Here is a 12,896-nt window from a genome sequence, read left to right on the forward strand (position 1 = left end):
CCCCTACTGCTGAACATACCATACGCTGTCAGTTCGGAACATGCAGAGATCTGGTGAAAATCTGCGAGAGAGCCAGTCCCCAGATAGTTAGCTCATCTAGTGCCAAAAGGTGCTATGAGCTACTGAGGGAAAATGGCCAACATTTGTCCAAGCAACTTGAGGTCTAAGGTAATCAGGAGCAAACAACCTGAAGTGATACTCACTCAAGTGCAATAGTGGCACAGAGCCATGATGGGTAACCAACTGCTCTTGGATTAGCTAACAGATTTGCTCAGTGGAATGGAATCAACCCTGCCTGGCTGTGGAACTAGGAAACAAGTTATAATCATATCCAAATAATGAGTTCACTCTCCAATATCAAGCTCCTACTGTTCTTGGGCTACAGGAGGGCCTACACCTATTAAATTTTCTCTAAACCAATAATGGTTATCCTATTTATCCAGTGCTGACTTCACTGTCCCTTGGAGAATATGCTTCTCTTCTTCAGATGGGCACAGATACTAAGGAGACAATCAGCTGATTACATCTCACCATGGCCCTGGTATCAGCACAAGAGTTAAGGAGATAGACACTGAGAACACTCAGCTCCTATGAACCAGAGATCCAGAGACACAGAGGTTCCCAAGACCTCATCACTGAAGTAGACCTAAAATGAACCCAACAGGGCTCAGGGAAATTCACAGAAATGGGGATGGAAAGATTGTTAGAGGCACAAGTTGGGACATTATGCACAGAGACATTGCCTCTTCCCCATAACTGATGGCTCAGTGCACAACTCACAATCCACAAGGGGATAATTGGCATTCCCAATGAGGAGAGTCCCTTTGGAAGGGGAATCAGGGTTGAGAGTAAGGATGGTATCAATCTGTGGTGCTTACATGCGGAGTATGTACATAACTAATAAAGAAAAAAAAAAGTAATTGCTTTAAGACTCAGAAGAGGCTTTAGATTTTCAAACATTGCTGAGACTGTTAAAGATAATGGAAATTTTCAAGGTGGACTAACTCCATTTGCATTATGAGATGGTTATGAGCTTATGGGGAAAATGGGTAGAAGGTTATGATATACAAGCAGAAGTTTATTACTTAAGTAATTCCTAATCTTGTCAAGAAGTTGACAAGGAAAAGCCGGGCGTGGTGGCACATGCCTTTAATCCCAGCACTCGGGAGGCAGAGATAGGAGGATCGCCATGAGTTCAAGGCCATCCTGAGACTACACAGTGAATTCCAGGTCAGCCTGAGCTAGAGTGAGACTCTATCTTAAAAAAAAAAAAAGATAAATTGACAATGACACTTAGTCTGAAGATTAAGTAAGAAAGTATACAGGTATACCCCCACCTGACACATAGAAGTGTATGGTGAATTACTATTTTCTTCCCTTTCACTATTTAGACTACATGTTTTATGTGTATTTTTAGTGAACCTAGAGAAAATGGAGACTGAATGTCAAATAGCTGAATAATTTGATCTTTGCTGTTTAGGAGACACCCCACTATAAGACACACCAAGTATCCTTTGAATAAAGTCAGGAAATGCCCTGTTCATCAGATGAAGTCCACTTGACTCAGCAAGAATCCCCTAATTAGTCTCCAGGGTCTAGCACAATGACAGGCACATAAATATGTGTGGAAAAATAATTTAACCACAAGCCATTCAAAGTGGAAATTCTGAGTGCCCAGAAATCCTAAGGTCTATTACTTCTATTATGATGAAAGCAATGCATACCAAATGTGTGATGCTTCTATCAAAGGTAAACAGAAAAATGTTAGGATCAGAATACAGGTTCCTTGAGGATCAGTTCTGTGCCCTTCTTACCACCACAACACACAGCAAATGGTAAGGCTAAGTAAATGCTTGCTGCATGTAGACATTGACTTATATATATAGTGAGTTAATCTTCTTCACTTTGCTTCTTCCCCCAACAATCCCAGGAGGAAACTGACATAAGAACATGGCTCAAATTGACTTAGCTTATAAATAGCATAGTTAACTTTATAAATTTACTGAGGCTCTACATAGTCTATTACAATGGAATTCTTCTACTTTCTTTTTCTTGGAGGACACAGGCTGTTCAGCATCATCCTCCCAACACCCCCAATCTATAGTATAGCTAGAATTTCTGATCCCTATGAGTAAAATATTACACTTTTATTTTTAAAAAATATTTTATTTATTTATTTGAGAAAAAGAGAGAGAGAAAGGCAGATATATAGAGAGAGAATAGGCACACCAGGGCTTCTAGCCATTGCTAATGAACTCCAGACTCATGTACCACCTTGTGTATCTGGCTTTTGTGGGTACTGGGAAATCGAACCTGGGTCCTTAGGCTTTTCAGGCAAGTGCCTTATTCACTAATCCAACTCTCCAGCCCTAAACTATCTTTTCAAAAAGCCTCTTTGATGGTCAGATGGGTAAACCTTCATCCTTGAGCCCTAGGGAGTATTTCCACCACAAAGGAGGAAGGTCCTAGAGGGGTCTGAGAGCCTACAACTGGGATGTGCTTTCCTCTAGTTGATCTGCAAGGCCTCTTACACTTTAATCATAAGTCTCAGAGTGACACAGGAGTTGCTGCTACTCTAAAAGATAAGATGCTGCTCAGTAGCTAGGGACAGGTGGAACCCATGCCTCTGCTGCAGGGCTGAGGTTCCCTGTGAGGTCTGGTCAGGGCTGGCCCTGAAATGGAAAAGGTTTACTTCCTTTTCCCATTATTGACTCCAGGGACCACTATTATTTTAGTGATTATCTTATTATGAATCTGTTGACTAGGTTTTTTAAAAAATATATTTTATTTATTTATTTATTTATTTATTTATTTATTTATCTATCTATCTATTTATTTATTTATGTGAGAGAGAGAAAGAGGCAGAGAGAGAGAGAGAAAATGGGCATGCCAGGGTCTGCAGCCACTGCAAACAAATTCCAGGTGTATGTGCCCCCTTGTGCATCTGGTTTATGTGAGTCTTGGTATCAAACCAGGATCCTTTGGGTTTGTAGGCAAATGCCTTAACCACTAAGCCAACTCTCCAGCCTTGACTAGGTACACATTTTTGCAGGGATATTTTTATAGTTTTAAAAGATAGGTGAGGATGAAAGTTCCAGACAAGAAATAAAGCCCTTTCTCAGCCTTTTTCTGCTAAGATTCAGAAATGTCATCTCTATGGTATTCTAGACTGCTGGCTAACTTTTGAAAAATGAAGTGTAAGGTGGGGATATAGTCAAGGTAGAATATTTGCCTAACCCCAAATTCTCTCCTTAGCAAGTTGAATTAACAAACTAACCTATACTTCGCCATCATTTCATATTTTTTCTCATGGCCCACTCCCAGCTAAAATAAATTAACATCTATTTGCATTACATGTTAGCATGTGCATGTGTGTATTCTCAGGTTTAGAAAGTTTCTATAATTGATATCCATGAATATCACATCTTCATTACTTTGGTATCATTGTGGCCAAATATCTCACAGGAATGTCCATGGTTACAGAGGGTATAGTCCATGTTTTCTGGGCCCTTTGTGCTTGAAGAGAACACTCTGGTGACATGAGTATGTGTTCTCCACATGTGTAGCAGGGAGCAGAGAAAAAGGGAGTGCCACCACTGAGCTGGACTTCTTTTCCTTGCTTTTATTTGGTAAAGGCTCCTAGCCCATGTTATAAGCCACATGGTGACTCTCTCCCCCTTGGTTAATCTTCTTAGGAAACACTCTCAGATACACCCAGAGGTGTGCCTCAGCATTCTCTGTGATCTATATCTGGTTAAGTTGATGATGAAGATTAAGCACCATGTACTGCATTTGGGTTTGAGATGTCTATAGGGATATTTAATTAACATTTTTCCATCTTTTTTATTCTTTTTAAACCTCTCTCTTCTCTCACCATCTTTTTGAAAGCTAAGGGTACTACCATATCTCCCCTAGTAATAGCAAACTATACAGGTAAGAAACACTCCAGTAACCTTTCCTTATCTGAGCTATCTGTGTTTTCTGAGATTTAGATAAGATATAGTTAGAAAAAAATTCTCAAATTAAGACATACAAGGTGAAATAATAAAGGAATAAAGTGTATTTGGGAGAAGAGAGAATTTGGGGGATAGATCAAGGTTTAAATAGATGATTTAATAAGTAGATTCTGGTAAATATCATGAATCAAGGAACATATTTTTTTTTAATATTTTTTTCAATTTATTTATTTGAGAGCGACAGACACAGAGAGAAAGACAGATAGAGGGAGAGAGAGAGAATGGGCACACCAGGGCTTCCAGCCTCTGCAAACGAACTCCAGACGCGTGCACCCCCTTGTGCATCTGGCTAACGTGGGACCTGGGGAACTGAGCCTCGAACCAGGGTCCTTAGGCTTCACAGGCGAGCGCTTAACCGCTAAGCCATCTCTCCAGCCCAAGGAACATATTTTTGAAATTTCCTGACTTTTGGTAAAAAATTTTTTAAGCTTCTTTTCTGTTTTCCTGCCATGCTGTGTGAAAGGTAGTGGTGGCTGAAAAGTCAGACTCATCCAGCCAGGGAGAAAGAGTGAAAGAAAAGATTTAGGTCAGAAAAGTCCTTTATGAGGCACTAGCTATGCAGCTTCTTGCTACACAGTCTTGTAGGCAGAGGAACTGTGACAATCCCCAAGGTCTTCTCAGACCAAACAAGCCTTACTAGGGGACAACATGATTTAAAGTTGACTTCTTTAGAAACAAGTATCACCCACACAGAGAAACACAGGACTGCTCTCAAAGTGTGAAATTGATGCCCTGCTGCTATTTACAAATGCCATGCGTAATAAATTGCTAGACAGAAAACCTAGTATTAGTTTTAAAACCAGCTCATTTTACTCATATCTTACTTGAGCTCCCATTTCTGGAGATTCACAGTATCCCTATATAGAGCCTATATAGAGCCTATATATCCCTATATAGAGCCTACCCTGCACCGTTCTTCTCTGGACGTCACCAGCAGCATTACAACACACAGCACACTGGGGCCAAGGACACTGCACAGAGATGTCATGAGAAGCTGGTTCCATGCTGCAGTCATGTCACCCTGCCCATGACTTCATGTTCCAGGGAAAATTAAATGCCTAATATATTTAATCTTAAAACTGTTACATAGGTATGCATTGCTGACTTTGTTTTATTTTTCATCTATTAGAATAAACAGATTCCAGCATAGTGTTTTATATTCTAAATCAAGTGACAAGAGAATTTCATACTCAAGTACAGTTAAATAAAGATAAGCAGCATGTAGCCAGGTGTATACACACACACCTTTAATCCCAGCCCTCTGGAGGCAGAGGTAGAGGATTGCCAAGAGTTCAAGGACACCCTGAGACTACAAAGTGAATTCCAGGTAAGGCTGGGCTAGAGTGAGACTGTACCTTGAAAAAAAAAAAGAAAAAGAAAAAAGATAAGCAGACTGTATTCATTACAAGAGGGGTTTCAGAGACACTATGATTCTCAAAGAGAGGGCAAGAGGGCATGGTGTAGAGCCTTTGCTGTTCCCCAATTGTATTTGGCCACTAAATTCTACTTCCTTTTTTCCTTTTTTTTTTTTCCCTTTTTTTCTTCTTTTTCTCATGTCAGGTCAAAGAACTAAGATTCCAAGGAGCAGTACTTGCTAAGCCTCTCTTGAGCAGAGAGCTATCCTAGATGTTGGGTATTCCTGTGGATGTACTGATTAGAGACAAAATCCTGTTCTGGTTCTCAGGTAGGTTAGGGTTACGGATAGGCAACAAACAGGCCACAGATATTTTCCCAGTGTGGTGGGAAAATCCTGAGTCCTGGTTTGAGCTGAAAGAGAAGGAGTGGGGAGAGACTGCTGAAGACCAGAAGAAAGCTCAGGGGAGGAGGAATGGCCAATGGAAAGAAGTTGAAATGGAAGTCCATGTGTCCTGTTTAGAAAAGTGAAAACAGACAATGGTGACTAGAGAGGTGAAAGCAGGGAGGAGAAGGGAAATACCCGCATTGCAGAGGGAGCAGTTGTGGAGCTCCACACTGCAGAAAGCCAACGTGCCCTCTGGTTTGGATTTGTCTTTTCTACCTTTCATTTTAAAGGACTTTCAAAATTACAGAGAAGAATTAAAAATGCACCAAGAACTTCCATATACCCTCCACAGAGTATCCCTAATTATTTCTCAGGTTCTACTCCAAACTCACAGTACTAACAATCTAAACCAAGACATTGGTATATTTTCTCACCTGAGAAATTTCATTTATTTTCTACAGTTATCCTAATAATTGTAGAATAATAGTTGTCCATTTTGTTTTTAAAGTTTTGGTCTAGGATTGAGACTCCTGGGTTCACTGTTCATTTTAGTCTCTCTCTCTTTCTAGTGCTGAAGATATGAAGATGGAACCCATGGCTTCATACATGCTAACATCGTGCTGTATCACCTAAATCAACTTCAATCTGCAATAGTCTCTAGGTCTTTCCTTTTCTTCTGAGAACTAGACATTTTTAAAGATTGTGGGCTAATTATTTTATAGAATGCTCCTCAATATGTATGTCTCTGTTATTCCTCATTATTAGATTCAGGTGATGTGTTTATTTGGAATCTGATAGTTGTGGCATTTCATCCTTCCCACTATGGCACACCCGAAGTCACATGATGTCAGCCCATCTGGTTGTTAGTGGTGTTAACTTTGATTAATGTAAGATGTGGTGTCAGATTTCTTCCCTATAAAACTATCATTTTTAAACACTGGGTGTGGTGGCGCACTCCTTTAATCCCAGCACTCAGGAAGCAGAGGTAGGAGGAGTGCTGGAAGTCACCCTGAGACTCTATAGCGAATTCCAGGTCAGCCTGGGCTAGAGTGAAACCCTGCCTTGGAAAAACAAAACAATACAAAACAAAAACCTATTATTTTGTTTCTGTGATAAATGATTTTGTGGGATAAAAATTTTGACAGAGTAAACATTCTCATCCTTGATAAACTTTCACCCACTAGGTTTATCATTCATTGATGCTAAGGTTGAACCATTACTGTTGAAGGAACCCCAAGATGGGGACCCCACTCTCTGCCCAGATATGGCAACACCCCAAATGACTCACGAGAAGCGGTCTTGATGCAAACTGCAAGAGGATTTTATTCCAAGCGTGCTGGGGCCCATAGTCATACACCTCACAGGGGTAGAGGACTGCAGAGCGCCCCGAATGCAGGAACGGGACAGTTTTTATAGGGTTTCTAACAAAGCCTGTGCATTAGACCAATCATTTTTTTAACATCAGGAGCCCGCGGGGTGTGAGCCAGTTAGTTTGTGCCACTCCATAGTTTCTAAGCCAATTAGTTTAATTTGTTCAAGCCCCTCGTGGACCAATCAGTCTCCAATGACCTTGGTGGTCAGCATTTGCGCAGGTCCTTGGGTGGGGGTAGCAGAGTGTGGTATCAGTCTCCTATGACCTTGGTGGTCTGAGACAGGCTGCTACAGCTTATGGTGAGAGCTACTAAGGCTTACAGTGTGGGCTATTAAGGCTTATGGTGCAGGCTATTAAGGCTTATGGTGCAGGCTATTTATAGAAACCAAATAAGTGGTTCACTTCATTACTCATTTCCCATCCTTGAGGGCTATCTCATGCCCTTTTTACCTAGTTTTATATTAGGAGCGGGCTCTGATATAATGAGAAGAGGGATTCTTTACTTGCTTCCAACAGAGAGTAAAGCCTGGAGTTTGAGGTATGCAGGGGCCCGCTTAAGCTCCCTTTGGAGCGTGATAGTATTTCTGGGCTTCTGAATTCTTGGGCCTTTCACTGTCACCAGGTTCCTGGGTTGGAGCTGAGTTTATTGTCTCATGATTGTAAAGAATGACAAATGACAGCATAAGAAGGGTTAGCAAGCAAAGCTTTATTGAATAGAAAAGTAAAGAACAGCTCCCCAAAACAGGGGGGGGGGAGCCAAAAAGGGGTTGTTTAGCAGCACTCTGGAATAAGTAAAGTTTTTATATCTTCAGAATGAACCTAACTGGTTCCTGTCTATGTGTAAATTAGGCATTAAATCAGGATGAACCTGGTTGGTTAAGTTGAATGTATATGGGGGATTCTGATTGGGCAAGGGGTTGGGTGGAAGAGCGCAGACTCAGAAGAATCCCTTTGAAGACAAAGTCTGCCAAAGTTTCCAAGGAGGAGGAGGAGGAGGAACTAAGTAGTGAACAAAGGAACAAGGGCTGGAGGCTAGCTTACATCTTGATGAGTCAGGGTCTTTTAGGATTCCTACTTCTGAACTCTTTCTTTATTTTTTGGGTTTATCGCCGACTGTGCAGAGTTCATTATAACTTTCTAGGCTCCTGGAGTTGACTACCACTTTTGCCAGGGCACAAAGATATTTTTGGTCATTTGGGCCTATGACCTTGACTAGCTACCTGTAGAATGGGATCTGCCTTGATTCTAATTCCTATCATCATTATTTGCCAAATAATGATATTTACTACTGCATTCTGATGTAAAAAAGAGTTTTGTATTTTCTCTTATTTGTTCATTGATTCATTAACTCATTTGTATCTGTAAGGTTCATGAATATCATATTCAATGAGCTATAATTTCTGACTTATTATTTTCTATAAATGCTCAAATTGCCCCAGATTTGAACAGTGAGAACCCCTTTAATCTCCTGTACCCTTCAGGCATGTCTTCATCATTTAAAGCTCTGCTTTACTTTCTGGTCCAAGGAAATGCCCCAGGCTTCTCTTGTATTTTCCTGCCCTGAAATCAGCCATTTTACCAGGAAGCACTGGCACCTTCTAGTGAGGAACAGTATTTGGAAATAAGATCTAGCTGCTAAACATGTTCATTCAACAATAGTATTGTTGCTTCCAGACCATCGCATTGACAGAAGTAGAAAATATATGTATACACACATGTTTGCAGCATTTGCATATAACATACATATTACAGACATACCTACATCAGTCTATCCATCTAGATGAATATACATTTTAAAATACTGTGACTTTATCTCAATATCTTCAATTCCAATTAACAGCTAAACACTCATTGTTTTCTTTCTACTTTGCAGTGATTTATTTATTCATTTGTTTATTTGAGGCAGGGATTTGCTCTGTAGCCCAGGCTGGCCTCAAACTCACTATGTAGCCCAGACTGAGCCCTACCTCGGGATCCTGAAACCTGGGATTACAGACATTGATCTTTTCTAAAGAAACAAGCAAAAAAAAAAAAAAAAAAAAAGAAAGGAAATGGAACAAGAGATAAGAAAAGGGAAGACAAAGGCATTTTCTATTTATTTCAGAAAATTTAAAACAAAACAAATATAAGGGCTGGAGAGATGGCTTAGTGGTTAAGGCATTTGCCTACAAAGCCAAAGGATGCTGGTTTGATTCTCCAGGATCCACGTTAGCCAGATGCACAAGGGGGCACATACATCTGGAGTTCCTTTGCAGTTCCTTAGCACCTATTTGATTCTATTTCTCTCTCTCTCTCTTTCTCAAATAAATAAATAAAACATTTTTAAAAATTGCAGACAGGTCAACCATCCACAAGTGTCTGCACTGCTTGGGGAGGAAGATGAAGAGGCGCTGCATTACCTGACCAGAGTTGAGGTGACAGAATTTGAAGATATAAAATCAGGTTACAGAATAGATTTTTATTTTGATGAAAATCCTTACTTTGAAAATAAAGTCCTCTCCAAAGAATTTCATCTGAATGAGAGTGGTGATCCATCTTCAAAGTCCACTGAAATCAAATGGAAATCTGGAAAGGATTTGACGAAACGCTCAAGTCAGACACAGAATAAAGCCAGTAGGAAGAGGCAGCACGAAGAGCCAGAGAGCTTCTTTACCTGGTTTACAGACCATTCTGATGCAGGTGCAGATGAGTTAGGAGAGGTCATCAAAGATGATATTTGGCCAACTCCCTTGCAGTACTACTTGGTTCCTGATATGGATGATGAAGAAGGAGAGGGGGAAGATGATGATGATGATGATGAAGAAGAAGAAGGATTGGAAGATATTGATGAAGAAGGGGATGAGGATGAAGGTGAAGAAGATGAAGATGATGATGAAGGGGAAGAAGGAGAGGAGGATGAAGGAGAAGATGTCTAATAGAAAAGAACACTGATGGATTCCAACCTTTTATTTTTATTTTTTATTTTTTAAATTTTCTCCAGTCCCTGGGAGCAAGTTGCAGTCTTTTCTCCCCACAACCTCTCATGCTCAGTAGCCCTATTTTTGAGATCTCTTTTTCTCAACATCATGGTTCTCATCTTATTTTGGGGGGAAATTACCCTGATCAGAATACAACAGGAAAATAATCTTTTTTAAAAAAAATTGTTCTAAAATCATTTTTATCCCTTCCTGTCTAAACAAGAACTGTATGGATTAACACCACCACCGTGCTCTGTGGGAAAACAAGAAAAACCTTCTGCTCCCTTCACTCTGACAGAAGCTGGAGGGTGCTGGCCCTGTGTAGTAGTGCATAGATTCTAGCTTCTTTCCTCCTTTCTCTGTATATTGGGCTCAGAGATTACACTGTGTCTCTATGTGAATACGGACAGTTAGCATTTACCAACATGTACCTGTCTACTTTCTCTTGTTTAATAAAAAGAAAAAAATCTTTTAAAAAAATGGGGTATAGAAGGTCAGCAAAGGGTGGGTTTGAGATGTCTGGGTGGGTTAAGTGGGCATTTTGACAACATGGCTTCTCCTTTGGCATGTTTAATTGTGATGTTTAATGGACATCCTTGCAGTTTAAGATGACACTTTTAAAATAAAATTCTCTCCTAATGATGACTTGAGCCCTGCCACTCTATGGGAGAATCAGCAGAACCTGTAGGATTTATTTGGAATTGACATTCTCTATTGTAATTTTGTTTTATTTTTAAATTTTCTTTGTTTTCACTGGAAAGGAAAGATACTGCTCAGTTTTAAACGTTAAGTGTACCAGTTGCTTTGTTACAATAAAACTAAATGTGTACACAAAAAAAAAAAAAAAAAAATTGCAGACAGAATAGAGACCTAAAGGTCTAGAAATCTAGGCATCAGGTTAAGAGGGAATCAAATAAGGGACACATACTGGAAGCTTAGAGAAAAGGAGTTTCAAGGAAAAAAATAGAATCATTTTAAAAAAACACCTATTATATGCTATTATTTATTCTGAAAATGCACCCAGGCTTGCTATAGTGGTACAATCCTATCTACCTAATACTTGAGTGGCAGAGGAGGGTTTCGAGTTCACACTCAGTCTCAGCTACATAGTAAGTTTGATGCTAGTCTGGGCTACATGAGACTCTGTCAAAAAAAACCCAAACAACAAAAGTGCTTCCCTCTTAGGTACTTCTTACACAGCATGAGCTATTCATACAGAGTACCTTTCCTCAACAGAAAAATACAGAGAATGAAAATATAACGAAACCATTAAATAACCATTAAGAGTAAAATGTTGAATGCAAGCATGGGGGAAGTGCAGGAGGCTCTGCAAATATGATCAGGGAAGGTCAAGCAAGACTTCTGGGAAGGCAAACTTTGAGCCACAACCTACCACATAAGTGAAAGCCGAGGATACAGACGGAAAGTAGTAATCCCCACTGCAATAACAGAATAGAGGGTGATAGAGGGTGCCATCTTCAGGTAGGCAAAAGTGCAGAAGGAATTGAAGATGCTAAAGAAGTGTTCAGAGTGAGGCCAGGGTGCAGACCAGAACTCAAGTTGTGGGAAAGTTAGCTACTATCCACACCACAATGGAAGTTCATTGGATTTCATATCAACAGGATTATGACTACAGCCGGAAGAAAGAATTGGAAAGGGTAAGAAAATCAGCGAGGTTTTATCAGTAATCCAATTGGAGGAAAATAGCAACCCCAATTCCAATATTTTCACACTGCCAAAACTTAAAATCCACTGATCTTTTCCATAATGGCCTCACTTCTCTACTTTTAGATTCCAAGATACATCAGCAAAGGAATCCTCTTACTTATATCCATATTGTTTCCCTCCATACAACTCAGTTGTACAGACCAAACCCCTGATGTCGTGGTTTGATTCAGGTGTCCCCCATAAACGTAGGTGTTCTGACTGCTAGGTGCCCAGCTGATGGAGATTTGGTAATTAATGCCTCCTCTAGGGAGTATATTATTGGGGGCAGGCTTATGGGTGTTATAGCCAGTTTCCCCAAGCCAGTGTTTGGCACACTCTCCTGTTGTTCTTATGTTGTTCAGGGGGTGATGTCCACCTCTGCTCATGCCATTGTTTTCCCTGCCATCATGGAGCTTCCCCTCCCTCGAGCCTGTAAGCCAAAATAAACCTCCCTTTTTTCCTACAAGCTGCTCTTGGTTGGGTGATTTCTATCAACAATGCAAACCTGACTGCAACACCTGGTTATATCGAAAGGTCCACCTACTTCTTTTAAAAAAATATTTTATTTATTTATTTGACCCGGGGGGGGGGAGAATGGGCATGCCAGGGCCTCCAGCCACTGCAAACAAACTCCAGATGCATTTTCCCCCTTGTGCATCTGGCTAACATGGGTCCTGGGGAATCAAACCTGGGTCCTTTGGCTTTGCAGGCAAATGCCTTAACTGCTAAGCCATCCTTCCACTTCATACTTCTTTTTTAAAATTTTTATTTATTTATTTGAGAGAGAGAGAACGGGGAGAGAGAGAAAGAGAGAGAGAATGGGCATGCCAGGGCCTCCAGCCACTGCAAACAAACTCCAGACACATGTGTCACCTTGTGCATCTGGCTTATGAGGGTCCTGGGGAATCAAACCTGGGTCCTTTAGCTTTGCAAGGAAGTGCCTTAACTGCTAAGCCATCTCTCCAGCCCCCACCTACTTCTTATACATATCTGAGATGTGGCCTGTGTCAGGGAAAACATCCCCCAAACACCTCCTTACCCCCCCAAAAAAACCCCACATGACCATCCTGATAAGTTCACTATATTTCATGATATCATGTGGG

General features: G+C 40.5%; 1 protein-coding gene across 1 annotated transcript in view; it reads left to right on the forward strand.

Annotated features, from left to right (window-relative positions):
* The window catches only part of LOC123461522 (protein SET-like), a 141,208-nt gene extending 130,477 nt beyond the window's left edge, over window positions 1-10,731 (forward strand). Inside the window, exon 2 of the mRNA XM_045152212.1 lies at window positions 9,465-10,731. Within this exon, the coding sequence (XP_045008147.1) occupies window positions 9,465-10,044 (580 nt within the window). The 3' untranslated portion in view covers window positions 10,045-10,731. The remainder of the gene's footprint in view (window positions 1-9,464) is intronic.
* The last annotated feature ends 2,165 nt before the right edge of the window (window positions 10,732-12,896 follow it).

The sequence above is a fragment of the Jaculus jaculus genome, chromosome 6 (genome assembly GCF_020740685.1).
Source record: "Jaculus jaculus isolate mJacJac1 chromosome 6, mJacJac1.mat.Y.cur, whole genome shotgun sequence".
NCBI classification, from domain to species: Eukaryota; Metazoa; Chordata; class Mammalia; order Rodentia; family Dipodidae; genus Jaculus; species Jaculus jaculus.